Source organism: Pan paniscus, chromosome 16 (genome assembly GCF_029289425.2).
Source record: "Pan paniscus chromosome 16, NHGRI_mPanPan1-v2.0_pri, whole genome shotgun sequence".
NCBI lineage: Eukaryota > Metazoa > Chordata > Mammalia > Primates > Hominidae > Pan > Pan paniscus.
The window spans coordinates 54,010,288-54,025,069 of NC_073265.2; the positions used below are offsets into that span (position 1 = coordinate 54,010,288).

At 54.3% G+C, this 14,782-nt stretch overlaps 1 protein-coding gene across 2 annotated transcripts in view; it reads right to left on the minus strand.

The window, feature by feature from the left end:
* RBPMS2 (RNA binding protein, mRNA processing factor 2) overlaps positions 1–13,779 on the minus strand; it is a 35,807-nt gene extending 22,028 nt beyond the window's left edge. The window contains exon 1 of one of the 2 annotated variants that reach the window (XM_034938920.3): positions 13,410–13,779. In XM_034938920.3, coding sequence (XP_034794811.2) covers positions 13,410–13,496 — 87 coding nt within the window. In that variant the 5' untranslated portion in view covers positions 13,497–13,779. The remainder of the gene's footprint in view (positions 1–13,409) is intronic. The other variant, XM_034938919.3, reaches the window with a different exon arrangement.
* Positions 13,780–14,782: the final 1,003 nt, after the last annotated feature.

Genomic DNA, 14,782 nt, shown 5'->3' on the forward strand with positions numbered 1-14,782 from the left:
CATGAGCCACTGTGCCCAACCCCCGGCTAATTTTTTAATTTTGTGTAGAGGTGGGGTCTCACCATGTTGCCCAGAATCATCTCGAATTCCTGGACTCAAGCCATCCTCCTGCAATCCCAAAGTGACTCACGCCTGGCCTGGTCTTCAGCTTATGAACAAAGAGGACAGACACAGTATCTTGCAAGAGGTTGGGGTAGGTATGATGGTGGCGGTGGCAGGGGGGTGGGGGGTGGTCCCAATGGATGATGCCACAGTGAATCCTACATGGTTACAGGCCAACGACGAGACTGACTGACAGACTGTCAACTCCCCACAGCTGAGTGTGAGTGGCCTTGTGCCCCACTAGCTATGGGGAGGTTGGGGATGGGTGGCTGGAGCAGGGCCCAGCCATCCCTACCAGCCCAGACCACAGAGCACACGAGCTGCAGCCTACATTTCTAAGTTTACGACTTTCCTGTTATAAAGACACTGAGCACGTTTTCAGAATTTGCTGCCATCATCATCGCACCCAGATCTGATCTGGCTTCCCCAAGGGAAAGAGACCCCACTGAGAACCAGGACACTGCACTCAGGGTCCAGCTCAGAAGATACCCACTGACGAGATTCCAAACAAAAGACAAAGAACCTCAAAACAACGTCAGGAAGCCCAGGGTGAAGCCCCAGCCCTGTCACCAGCCATAGCAGGTGGCTTTGTGGCCTTCGCTTGTCAGCCTCAGCTACAGGAGAGTAGACTCGCCTCAGGTCCCGTCACACACTGACACTCTATGACACCAGGCGTTTTAAAGGGCAGTAGAATGCGACTGAGTCTCAGATAAGACTCAGCCACCATCCTCCATCTGCTCAGAGCTTCAGTGACTCCTTCTGCACACAAGGTGGCAAAGAAGTGGTGTGAACAGAGAAGAGAAGGGGACAAGATGGAAGTCAGGGGCCAGCCAGCTCTGGGCCCTAGACCAACCTGGGCCTGGGAACTTGAGGGGGGTCTCTGCAGAGCCAACGTTAGGGCTGCCGAACAGAAACGTCAGGGCAGTCATACCCTTGGTGTGGTCTTGGTCGCTGTAGTGGGTAGGGGGTGGGGGTGGGAGTGTTTTGGGGGATTGGGTCCTGCCTGGGCCCCGCGCTTAGGCTTGGCACCAGCAGGTTGCTCTTACGCCTCCCATAGGAAAGAAGGCCCTCTGAGTATGGCCACTTGACGTGAGGTGGATGGAATGTGGCGACATGGCCTGCAGACCCAGGACTTATAAGGCTCTGAATAAGGACACAGGGGAAGACAGCAAGCAGCACACAGCCAGACAGTGGATGTGAACCTAGATCCACACACTCCACAACATGTTTCCCATGCTTCCTGCAAGGAGCTCTGGGGTGGCTCAGCTACCCAGGCAAGGACGATGCCCAGATCCCCTTGCAAGAAGCCCCCATCTAGAGGACACTTGGCCCCAGAGTTTACCAGTGTCACCACAGCCTCACCTAGTAAGGACAAGTCCCAGGTTCAGGTGGGATCTGGTGTTCTGCCTGCCCCTGCTATCCCTCTTGCCCCAAATCCCATGTTATCAGGGCCTGGCTATAAGGCCCCATCCTGGGCTGCACCTTGTAGTTTCATTCCTTTACACAAACCATCAGCATGCAAAGCTCATAGTCCTTTGAGCAACAGGTAGAACAGGTATGGGGTCCCCATTTTACAGATGCAGAAGTCAGTCCAGGGATCAAGTGCCTGGCTGGCCAGTGGCAGAGCTGAGGCTTAAGTCCAAGTTGCCTGAAAAGTTTGGGGCTCTTCCTCATAATGTGCAATGTGTCCTAGACTTCCAATGGTGTGTGTGTGTAGGGGTGGGGGGAATAGAGACTGGGGGGAACTAAGCCAGGGTGAAAAGTTATCTGAAAGGAGGGACAGGGCTGGGCAGGTATAAGAAGGCTTCAGACTTCATTCTCCAAGCCACTTCCAGCCCCAGGAAGGGAAGCCTTAATGTCGTGGGAACACACCTGGTCAAAGCCTGTTGTGTGCACTTGACCTACACCTCATTTAGGGAACTAGACCAAACAGAGAATGAGCTGTGCTTGCAAACTCTGTGTCAGGGCAGGCTGGCTGAAGCGTGCCTTCCATCAGGATCCAGACAGAGCCAGGGGCCAGGACTTGGCTTTCAGGGGCAAAGTTCACTGGGCACCCCGGCATGGAAGCCTCCCAGGCCCACCCACCTCCTGCAGCCTTCTTGGTGCTGTGTGGCCAGCTAACACAGATCTACTGCCTGCCTGTGTGCCTGGCAAGGGTTGCAGTTGCCACCACTGCCATACAATACCCTACAGAAGGGACTAGATTCAAGGCATTGGGCTAGAGGACCCCTACACCCCTCACTGCCAGCTCCTAAATCAATACCTCCAACCCTTAAACCACATGATGCTATGCTGGCATGAACACACAGCCCCGAGCCCACCACACCTAGCCCATTACTTGACGGAGGCGAATGAAACCTGACAGGAGAGATGTTTCCTAACATGATGCTCCTGTCAGGAGGGGGTTTCTGTTCAGAGGTAGAAGCTGCTTCTGCAACCTGCATTCTGATTTGCAGCTCCCTGCCACAAACATAGTAGGACCCTCCATCCCAAGCTGTGCCCGGATGTATATGGCCATGACTGTACATCAAGAACAAGAGGCGGGGCACGGTGGCTCACGCCTGTTATCCCAGCACTTTGAGAGGCTGAGGCGGGCGGATCACGCAGTCAGGAGATCGAGACCATCCTGGCTAACACGGTGAAACCCTGTCTCTACTAAAAAAGTAAAAAAAAATTAGCCGGGCATGGTGGTGGGCGTCTGTAGTCCCAGCTACTCAGGAGGCCAAGGCAGGAGAATGGTGTGAACCCGGGAGGTGGAGCTGGCAATGAGCCGAGACCGCGCCACTGCACTCCAGCCTGGGTGACAACAGAGTGAGACTCCGTCTCAAAAAAAAAAAAAAAAAAAGAACAAGAACTGGCCAGGCACGGTGGCTCACGCCTGTAATCCCAGCACTTTGGGAGGCAGAGGCGGGCGGATCACGAGGTCAGGAGTTCGGGACCAGCCTGGCCAACATGGTGAAACCCCGTCTCTACTAAAAATACAAAAAAATTAGCTGGGCATGGTGGCGTGCGCCTGTAATCCCAGCACTTTGGGAGGCCAAGGCAGGAGGATCACGAGGTCAGGAGATCGAGACCATCCTGGCTAACACGGTGAAACCCCGTCTCTACTAAAAATTATAATACAAAAAAATTAGCTGGGCGTGGTGGCGGACCCCTGTAGTCCCAGCTACTCAGGAGGCTGAAGCAGAAGAATGACATGAACCCATGAGGCGGAAGTTGCAGTGAGCCGAGATTGCGCCACTGCACTCCAGCCTAGGCGACAGAGCGAGACTCTGTCTCAAAAAAAAAAAACAAAAAAACAAAAAAACAAAAATTAGCCCGGCGTGTTGGTGTGCATCTGTAGTCCCAGCTACTCGGGAGGCTGAGGCAGGAGAATCCCTTGAACCCAGGAGGTGGAGGCTGTAGTGAGATGAGATCACGCCACTGCACTCCAGCCTGGCGACAGAGCAAGACTCCGTCTCAAAAAAAAAAAAAAAAAAATTAGCCAGGCATGGTGGCATGCACCAGTGGTCTCAGCTACTCAGGAGGCTGAAGCTGGGGGACTGCTTGAGCCCAGGAGCTCGAAGCTACAGTGAGCCGTAATCATGCCACTACACTCCAGCCTGGGCAACAAAACGAGATCCTGTGTCAGAATAAAAAAAAGGGCGGGGGGGGACCAGTCTGGGCAAAAACTGGAAGGTGCAGAGCCTTTTCATCAATAGTTCTTCAAAAATGGGCCAGGCACGGTGGCTCACACCTGTAATCCCAGCGCTCTGGGAGGCCGAGGTGGGCGGATTACGAGGTCAGGAGTTCGAGACCAGCCTGGCCAACATGGCGAAACCCTATCTCTACTAAAAATACAAAAAATTAGCCAGATCGCTTCTCTGCCTTTTGGCTAAGAACAAGTGTAAAAAATTAGCTGGGCATGGTGGAAGGCACCTGTAATCCCAGCTACTCAGGAGGCTGAGGCAGGAGAATTGCTTGAACCTGGGAGGCGGAGGTTGCAGTGAGCTAAGACTGAGCCACTGCACTCCAGCCTGGCAAAAGAGCGAGACTGTCTCAAAAAAAAAAAAAAAAAAATGGTCTCAGCTCCTATGCCAGTATCCTCTCCTAACTCCCCGCCCCTACCTGCACTAAAAGCATAAGATAGTTGAGGAGGGGGAGGTTGGTTAACCACAAAGAAGGGCGAAGTACTCCAGACTTCTGCCATGGCCTGGTCCAAGTCAGGCTCTGCCCGTCCTCCCTGGAGGTTGGAGGTGGCCTTGATAGCTTGTGACAGTCAAGAGCCTCTGCTCAGTTGGCCGTGAGTTGACTGACAGCCAAGGCAGATGCACCTAGGCAAACCCTCCCACCACACCCAGGCCCTGCTGCACTCCAGAGGCCTCCAACGCTGATACAGCCACCAGTGCACTCTTCAGGAAGGGAGGGCCCAACAATCCTGTCACCTGTCTAGTGTTGGCACGTATCAGAAGTAACCGTACTCTCTCCATCAAAGGGTGGAATATGGGAAGAAGCAGAATACAAGGAGGCTATGCCAGTGCCTGGACAGGTAGTGGACGGGTTCTGGCATATGAAGCCTCATAGGCTGCCCACAGTTCTGACTTAATGGTGGCTTTTTTTTTTTTAGACGGAGTCTCGCTCTGTATCCCAGGCTGGACTGCATGGCGCAATCTCAGCTCACTGCAAGCTCTGCCTCCCGGGTTCACGCCATTCTTCTGCCTCAACCTCCCTAGTAGCTGGGACTACAGGTGCCTGTCACCACACCTGGCTAATTTTTTTTTTTTGTATTTTTAGTAGAGACTGGGTTTCACCGTGTTAGCCAGGATGGTCTCGATCTCCTAACCTTGTGATCCACCTGCCTCAGCCTCCCAAAGTGCTGGGATTACAGGCCTGAGCCACTGTGCCTGGCCTGTTTTTGTTTTTTGAGACCAAGTCTCATTAAGTGGCCTCCGCCTCCCAAGTTTAAGCAATTCTCCTGCCTCGGCCTCCTGAGTAGCTGGGATTACAGGTGCTCACGGCCACACCCAGCTAATTTTTGTATTTTTAGTAGAGACGGGGTTTCACCACATTGCCCAGGGTGGTCTTGAACTCCTGGGCTCAAGTGATCCACCCACTTCAGTCTCCTAAAGTGCTGGAATTACAGGCATAAGCCACCGAGTTTTTCGGTTTTTTACTTTTTTTTCCTCTCTCTTTTTTTTTGAGACAGGGGCTCTCACTCTATCGCCCAGGCTCAAGTGCAGTGGTGGGATACTGGCTCACTGCAGCCTCGACTTCCCGGGCTCAAGCGATCCTCCTACCTCAGCCTCCTGACAGGCTGAGACTACAGGCGTGTGCCAACATGCCCAGCTAGGCAGCATCATTTCTGAAGTGTAGGGGACAGGTTCTGCCCCACTGCCTCATGGTTTGCCAGAGGCGTGTGGATCCTTCTGGGGCAGCCATGGGCGGAAGACAGAGGAAGTGACGTGACACCAGATGTCGCTGCTGCCCATAACCAATGCCAGAGCAGATCCAGAACCCAGCACTGTAGTTCAGTTCTGGGTAATCTTGGACCAGGAGCTCAGTACTCAGGGCAGGCAGGACTCACCCTGCCTCCAGCTTGCAGGATTGTCCTGAGGCCCCGTAGGATAAAAGGGTTCAGAGCATGAGAGCCAAGCAAAGGCTCAGCACCCACCAGCCATGGCTTCCTCTACTTACGGTGCTTGTCAGTCCCACCCTGGACATGGGGAGGAGGAGGCCAGCATGTCCCAGCCTTGAGTGGGATTTTTTTTTCTTTTGAGACAAGGTCTCGCTCTGTCACCCAGGCTGGAGTGCAGTGTGGCATGATCTCACTGCAACCCCTGCCTCCCAGGTTTAAGTCATTCTCCCACCTCAGCCTCCTGAGTAGCTGGGACTACAGGCATGCACCACCACACCCAGCTACCTTTTTGTTTTTGTAAGGACGGGGTTTAATCATGTTGCCCAGGCTGGTCTTGAACTCCCAGGCTCAAGTGATCCTCCTGCCTTGGCCTCCCAAAATGCAGGGGATTACAGGCATGAGCCAACATGCCTGGCTGGCCTCCTTGAGTGGGATTTAGAAACTGGTTCTCTCTGGGGCAGACTAAACAGACTGCCCATATGTGGAAAAGGAAGGGATAAGGAGACACAAAAGAATGCCCCCCAGAATATCAGCCAAATGGCTCTTTAGAGCAAGAATCGTTTCTTTAGTTAAAATGCCCAAAGCAATGGGTAGTGGAGGAGTGTGTGAAAGTAGTCACGCCCAGGTACAGGAAATAAGTAAGTGTGCCATTTGTAGAGAATTTAAAATAAAACTGCTTGGGCGTGGCAACTCACATCTGTAACCCCAGCAGTTTGGGAGGCAAGGCAGGACAATCGTTTGAGGCCACAAGTTCGAGAGCAGCCTGGGCAGCAAAGCAGACACTGTCTCTACAAAAAATTAGCCGAGGCCAGGTGCAGTGACTCACACCTATAACCCAGCACTTTAGGAGGCCAAGACAGACGGATCACCTAAGGTCAGGAGTTCGAGACCAGCCTGCCAACATGGTGAAACCTCATCTCTACTAAAAATACAAAACTTAGCCAGGTGTGGTAGCAGGTGCCTGTAACCCCAGCTACTCGGGAGGATGAGGCAGAAGAATCACTTGAACCCAAGAGGCAGAGATTGCAGTGAGCCAAGATTGCGCCACTGCACTCTAGCCTGGGCAACAAAGCAAGACTCTGTCTCGGGGAAAAAAAAAAAAAAAAATTAGCTGGGCATGGTGCTGGTAGTCCTACCTACTAGGGAGGCTGAGGTGGGAAGATCATTTGAGCCCAGGAGATCGAGGCTGCTGTGAGCTATGATCATGCCACTGCACTCCAGCCTGGGCAACAACAGAGACCCCGTCTATAAAAAAAAAAAAAAGGAATTTAAGGCTGGGCGCCGTGGCTCATGTCTGTAATCCCAGCACTTTGGGAGGCCAAGGTGGGCGGATCACCAGGTCAGGAGATTGAGAACATCCTGGCTAACACGATGAAACCCCGTCTCTACTAAAAATACAAAAAAATTAGCCGGGCATGGTGGCAGGCACCTGTAGTCCCAGCTACTTGGGAGGCTGAGGCAGGAGAATGGCGTGAACCCGGGAGGCGGAGCTTGCAGTGAGCAGAGATCGTGCCACTGCACTCCAGCCTGGGCGACAGAGCAAGACTTCGTCTCAAAAAAAAAAAAAAAAAAAAAAAAAAAAAAAAAGAATTTTAAAAATATGCAAGATGTGTAAGGATATAGATTTTTTTAAAAAGAATTTAGGTCAGGTGCAGTGGCTCACATCTGCAATCCCAGCACTTTGGGAGGCCGAGGCCTCCCAACATGGAGAAACCCATCTCTACTAAAAATACAGAATTAGCTGGGCGTGGTAGCACATGCCTATAATCCCCCTACTTGGGAGGCTGAGGCAGAAGAACTGCTTGAACCCAGGAGGTGGAGGTTGCGGTGAGCCGAGATCGCGCCATTGCACTCCAGCCTGGGCAACAAGAGCGAAACTCCATCTCAAAAAAAAAAAAAGAATTTAAAAAATAAAATCCATCCTGGCTAACACGGTGAAACCCCATCTCTACTAAAAAATACAAAAAATTCGCCGGGCGTGGCAGCGGGCGCCTGTAGTCCCAGCTACTCTGGAGGCTGAGGCAGGAGAATGGCGTGAACCCAGGAGGTGGAGCTTGCAGTGAGCCGAGATCGCGCCACTGCACTTCAGCCTGGGCGACAGAGCGAGACTCCATCTCAAAAATAAATAAATAAATAAAAATAAAATAAAACTGGCTTGGTTTATTATCTTCGTGCAATGGCAACTCTAAATCATATCTGTGATAAAAGGCCCCTCCTGGCAGGGGCTGACAGCTCCCATCACCCATCTTGGGATGCCACCAGCCCAAAGGAAACTAGTCCGGAGTCAGTCTCTGGGCTTCTGGTTGGCATCACCCAAAACTCAGCCATTAGAAACTTTAATTGCAGATACCCGGCTGGGCGCGGTGGCTCACGCCTATAATCCCAGCACTTTGGGAGGCCGAGGCAGGAGGATCAGGAGGTCAAGAGTTCGAGACCAGCCTGACCAACATAGTGAAACCCCGTCTCTACTAGAAATATAAAAATTAGCTGGGCGTAGTGGTGCACGCCTGTAATCCCAGCTACTTGGGAGGCTGAGGCAGGATAATCGCTTGAACCTGGGAGGCAGAGGTTGCAGTGAGCCAAGATCATACCACTGCATTCCAGCCTGGGTGACATGGCAAGACTCCGTCTCAAAAAAAAGAAAAAAAAAAGAAAATTGCAGATACCTTTCTCCCCCTGCCTTCCAGTCTCACTAAAAACCCTAATATAAAACACAATAGCAGTATACTGTGTGGTTAAGAGCAAACTCTGGGTTCAAATCCCAACCTCCCCACTTAATAGCTACATGAAAGTTATTTAACCTCTCTGTGCCTCACTTTCCTCATTTATGAAATGGTGATAATAATGTAAGTACTTCATAATGCTCTTACAAAGATTAAGAGTTAAAATGGTGCAGTACATATAACAATGCCTGGCATAAATACAACATACAGGTTCATTATTATTAGCACAGCCTCTCCCTTAGATTACTTAGGCAGAGGGGACACATCCACAATAACTCCCAGTCAGGAGGAGAACCTGACCTCCTACTGCTATATGCCTGGCAGGGCTTCTAGGTGAGTACCCAGAAACAGAGAAGCCTCCCTTCCCTCATATTCAAAAAAAGCCTGCAGACCAAGATGTCCCAGATGCTTTCAAATGCTATTGATGTTAAAGAAAAGGGAGGTGCCCAAATAGCACACTGGATCCAGGAATTACCTCGCACTCATCTAGAGTGCCTTATCCCCCACCTCCCACACCCCCCTCCCCGTTCCATCCACACAAGTCTAAGCACCTGTTCACCCACATCTCAGGGAGGGCTGACCTCAAGCCACCCAGTGGTCCCAGGGCTCTGGCTGCTTCCTGACACCCCTCTGAGGACACATGATGGGCTCTAGGATACCAGGCCTGCAAGCAGCAGCCCTGTCCCAGCCACACTGGGATGAGGTGGGAGGGCAGGGAAGGGCAAAGCCCCTCAGGTCAAACTGTAGCCCCCTTAGCTGCCATTAACCCCTGCCTTTCTATAGCTTACCATTAAGCTGGCAAAAACTTTTTTAACTCTTAAGAAACTTATAACCTCCCTCAACCCAATAGTATAAATACCACTCTCCCCCTTCCAGGGGTGCCCCCCAGTTAAAAATTACTTTAACAATCTCCAAACTCTTCAAGTTGTATACACTAAATATACAGCTTTATATATGCCAATCATACCTCAAAAAAGTGGTTTTTAAAAATTACTATAACTTAGTATCACCTCGTACCGTTAGTTGTCCCTCGATATCTGAGGCGGATTGGTTCCAGGGTTCCCCCTTGGATATCAACATCTCCAGATGTTCAAGTCTCTTATATAAAATTTGTATATAACCTATGCACAGGCTGGGCGCGGTGGCTCACGTCTGCAATCTCAGCACTTTGGGAGGCCGAGCTGGGTGGACCACTTGAGGTCAGGAGTTCAAGACCAGCCTGGCCAACATGGTGAAACCCCGTCTCTACTAAAAATACAAAAATTAGCCAGGCATGGTGGCGTGCACCTGCAATCCTGGAGGCTGAGGCAGGAGAATCACTTGAACCTGGGAGGAGGTTGCAGTGAGCCGAGATTGTGCCACTGCACCCCAATCTGGGCAACAGAGACTGTCTCAAAAACAAAACAAGGCTGGGTGCCATGGCTCAGGCCTGTAATCCCAGCACTTTGGGAGACTGAGGTGGGCACGTCACCTGAGGACAGGAGTTCAAGACCAGCCTGGCCAACATGGTGAAATCCTGTCTCTACTAAAAAACAAAAATTAGCCAGGTATGGTGGCAGGCGCCTGTAATCCCAGCTACTCAGGAGGCTGAGGCAGGAGAATTGCTTGAACCTGGGAGGCAGAGGTTGCAGTGAGCTGAGATCGTGCCACTGCACTCCAGCCTGGGTGACAAGAGTGAAACTCCCCTTCAAACAAATAAAAAAATAACCTACGCACATTTTCTGGATACTTTAACTCATCTCTAGATTATTCACAATACCTAATACAATGTGAATGCTATGTAAATAGTTGTTATATTTATTTGTATTATTTTTTATTATTGTATTTTTTATCTACAACTGGATTCATGGATAGGGAACCCATAGAAATGGAAGGCCAACAGCAACTGTATTATGAAAGCAAGGTCTCCACTTTCAAAATAGAAATCACATTTACCCCTCTTCAGAGACATGGTAATTACCCAGTTATCCCTTGAGAATCACTAAGACAGGACGTTTAGGTCTGAAGTTTGGCAGCACTGATACAGCCTGCTCCGGGCAGGTTCATGTACTGTATTACCTCATGTTGTCCCCAGCTCCAGTCAAGACTTACCTGCAGGACAGCAGAACCTCTAGATTGGGAGGGACATTCAGCTCCTCCCCTTAATTCCCTACTGCCCTCCTTAGCTTTCAAAGGGTATCAAAGCTTTGAACACATCTTCCCAAGTGACAGAAAAATGCCAATTTTCCCGTAATACCACAGTCATTACTGCCCTAATTCCAAACTCTCATTATGGCTGCACTGCCTGATATTGCTGCAATATAGCAAACTCCAGGTAGTTACCCAAACAAGCCATGTGGTTACACAAATCTACCTCCTCACTTATATATGCGACTCCCTCCTCTTGGAATGCCTTTTCCACCCCCACAGGTCTAACCTTGCTCCTCCTACTCACCCACATCTCAGGGAAGGCTGACCTCTAATCTCTCAGGAGCACCATGGTACCATGTGCTGATATGCCTTTATTTTATCTATCATTGCATTTCACCTACCACCACTTCCTGGCAAGTCCTTCCGACCTCCTAGGCTGAGAATTTTCATTTGTATCCTTAACCCCTGGGTCCAGAAAGAAAACTTAATGCGTATGACATGGATAAAGCCTATAGGTAAGGTAGTCAAGCAGGCAGAGTCAAGGCTATCCAAAGCAGTTCAGGACAAGCAACCTCACTGATAACTCCCAGAACCATGAAAAATACACTCCCTTCGCCAGTGACCCAGCGCCTTTAGGAATTGAGGTCTTATGGTGTGCAGCAGCATTCCTTGGTTTTCTGGGCTTGCTCTCGCTAGTCTCCAAGAGTTGACTGGGAAGAAGCCACCTGTGTCAGCCATGGGAGTAAACCACTGCTAACGCTGATTCTCCAGATGGTTGCTCTTAGGGGCTGCAGAACTGACTGCTTAGGAAGCATCTAAACTACAGGGAGGATTCCAGTTCCAGCCTACAGCACCAATCCAAGATGGAGCCACCAGCACAGGGGCTCATGGCCCACTATTCAGAAGACTAGGCCAGGGCTTGGGGAATAACCCTTTCCCTTACCAGACCAGACAGACACTGGGCTCCAGGAGACCCTCAGAACCCTTCGTTCTGGACCTCTGCTAAACGCGAGCCCACCATGCCCTTTTCCAAGTGCGCTGATTTGGAACCACCATAGGGCCGCAGGCCATCTCAACTCCCAAGGAGGAATAGTAGGGATTCCACTTTTTGAGAATCCTGCCCTCTTTCCCAGACAAGGTACTTAGAAAGGAGTGGCTAAAACCTCAAATGCTTTTTTCAAGACTTAGAATGGCCACATGGGTCACCCTTCTCACCCAACAGCAGTGGGTCTGAGAGTTTGCCCAGTACCAGCCTCTTGGGCAGTGTGAAGTCCCCACTGAAGTAGACCCTTTAGCAGAAGTGGGGTTCTGGGTCCCCATCCAGCTTTATAGGAGACATGCTCTCCCCCAGTTTCAGCCCACAGCAGGGGGCCAAGCAGAGACTCCAAGTAGGCTAGCAACCCTGTCACCCTCCCCAACTGTCAAGGGAGATTCTAACAGCCAGGTAGAGTCAGGATGGGGGCAAGATCCCCAAAGCCAAGGGCCTTTTGGCATCAAGGTACAAGGAGGGCAAGGCCTCTGGAGCCCAAACAAATCCACCACACTCAAGTCATTAGTGGACAGATGTCACAGTTGTATATTCTTCCCTTCCCCTTCCGCCAAAAAGTGGAGATCCAAACCTAGATTGTCATCGACTGGGGCTGGCTGAAGGTCTCTGAATAGCCGAGTGGGAGCTGGCGGCGCTGAGCCCAGCCCAGCCGAGGGCCACCGGCGCCATTCTGCACCAACCCCCAGCACAAGGGGAGGAGGCAACACCAGTCCACACCAGGGGCTCTGCGGTTTCTCCCCCAGGCCAAGGGGAAGGGCGCCCAAGGTGGATAACCAGCCCTTGGTTTCCTGGGCGAGAACATGCCAGGGCAGGGGCAGGAAGGGTCTCTCACCCCTAGAATGACGCAGCAGAGGCCAGAGGCCCTGCGAAGCCTGTCCCCTTCTACTCCAGTTCTTGTCTCCGCCAGCCTAGCTCCTCGTCCCTATTCACTGATATCTTTGAGGCTTTTATCCAGCACCCCACCCCGCACACACATCCTCCCTACCATCCATTAACCACCCAGCTGCTGGTGGTTCCACGGAGCCGCCTTACACTCCCTCCCTTTCGCACATGGCCGGTGGACGAGATGATTTCGCCCCTCCTGGCAGGATCCCACCCAGGCCAGCTTTGGGGTCCTGGCTTGGTTGCCAGGACAAACCCAGAAAGAGGAGAAGGACGAACTGAGTGTCTTTAGTCATCTTCCAAACTAATTAAATTGTGGGCTCACCTCTGCCAAAGCCCAGGTTCTGGGGCTGTGAAGAAAGCCCGCCCACCCCCATGACAACAGCTCGCATGAACCGAGGAGCCGGCCGGCCGGCCGGCCCAGGCCTCCAAGGTCACGGGGAGGGGGTCAGGGCGGAAAAGGCAGTGGAGTGAGGGTGCCGCCCTCGGGCCGTGCTAATCCCGCTCCGCTCCGTGCCGCCGAGGCGCGGTCCTGGCCAGGCAGGAGGTGCGCCTCGGAGGAGGGCGGCGAGCGGCTACGGGGTGGGGAGCAAGGGGCGCGCGGGCGGCAGGCGTGGAACGGACGCGGCGCATCTCGCCCACCGCGGGACGCCCGGACGGCGGCCGGCGCGCGCGGCCCGCCTCGAGCCCGAGAGGGCGGGGAGACAATGCCTGTCCGGCGGGGCAGTCCAGGCCGCACGCTCCCGCCCGCGGACACGGGCCGCTCCTACCCGGGCGAGAGGGCAGCGGCGGGAAGGCGCCGGGAGCGATGGCCACCCCGGCCCCGCGAGGCGCGGCAGGCCCCGCTCGCCCTCTCCCGCGCCCGCCTGGCGTGCGCTTCACCCGGCAAGTCCCGGGGCCACAGACCCACCTCCTCCTCCAGGGCGCCGCCGGAGCCCGCGCCGGAGCCGGTGCCGGTGCTGCCGCCGTGCTCGCCGTCCGGCTTCAGGTTGCTCATGGTGCGGGGGAGGGGGCGGCGGGAAGGAACGCGAGGGCGAGCGCGGCGCCGGCCCCGCGGGAAGTGGGAAGGGGCGCGGGGAGCGGTGCGCTCGCGGGTGAGGAGCGGGTGGCGGGGGACCCACGGGGCAGTGAGAGGGGCAGCCTCCGCGTCGGGCCAGGGTCACATCAAGTTTGGCGGGTGCGGAAGGTGGGGAGGGGGTGCGGCGGGGGAGGCAGTGGGAGCCGGAGCGGCCGCCGCCTCCGCCTTTTCACTGCGACCGGCGAGTGCGCCCGCGGCGGCGGCGGCGGCGGCGGCGGCGGCGGCGGGGGGCGGGCGCCGGGGGAGGGGGCGGGCGCCGGGCGGCGGCGGGGGGCGGGGGCCGGAACCGGCCTCAGCTGGGGCCCGGCCAGCCCCCTCCCCCGCCCGCCGCGCGGTCTCCGGGGGAACGCGCAGCCAATCCCCACCGCCCACCGTGGGCTCGCCCCGGCCCCGGCCGCGGGGCGCCGGCCTCCGGCCGGGCCTTTCCCCTCTCTCTCGCCTGGGTCAGCGCTCTCCCTCTCTCCTCTTCCCCCGCTCCCTTCTCCACGGCAAGTTTTTAAACTTTGATGAACTCGCCCGGCGAACTTTCTTAAAGGGGCCGCGCGCTGCGCGCCCCAGCCCGCGGGAGGTGGAGCCCCGTGCCCCGCACCCAGCGCCCCGGTCCCTGGGCGGCCCTGCCCGGGCGGCCTCGCGCTTAGGGCACCCGCAGCGAGGTTTCCGGACCGTCGACTCCCCTTGTATCTTGATCTAGGGTTTTGGGGTGCCCGACGCACTCATTCTGCCCCTAAATCCAGTCGCGCAGACCTCAGCCGGGGGACCGAGTTCTGGGGGTGATGGCCGGGGGGAGGGGGTTGGGAGACACCTGAGCTTTGGCCCGGGCTGGGCGCTGTTTTGCTGAGTGACCTTGAGGAAATCACTTCCCCTCTCTGGCCTCAGGCTCCCAGCCCAGAGGGTGGGACTTAGGATCTCAAACTCCCTTCCCACTCCCAGTCACTATCTGAATAGGACTTAGGTGGGGATTCGAGTGTTGGGACCCTAATGGTCATTAGCGAGGGCTGCCTCGAATGACCAAGAAGGTTCTGTTGCCCACCTTGCCCTCAACACGCCTGGCTTTCGGGTCTTCTCGCTCCTCCCCCGACCTCAGTGCCCCTCACACCTTTCCCTGCCTCCTATTCTGAGCCCGAAGGCTGGGGACGGATGTAATAGCCTAGAGGCTGGGGGAGGTGGGGGAGGTCGTCGTGACTCCCCCCGCACCCCCGCGCAGG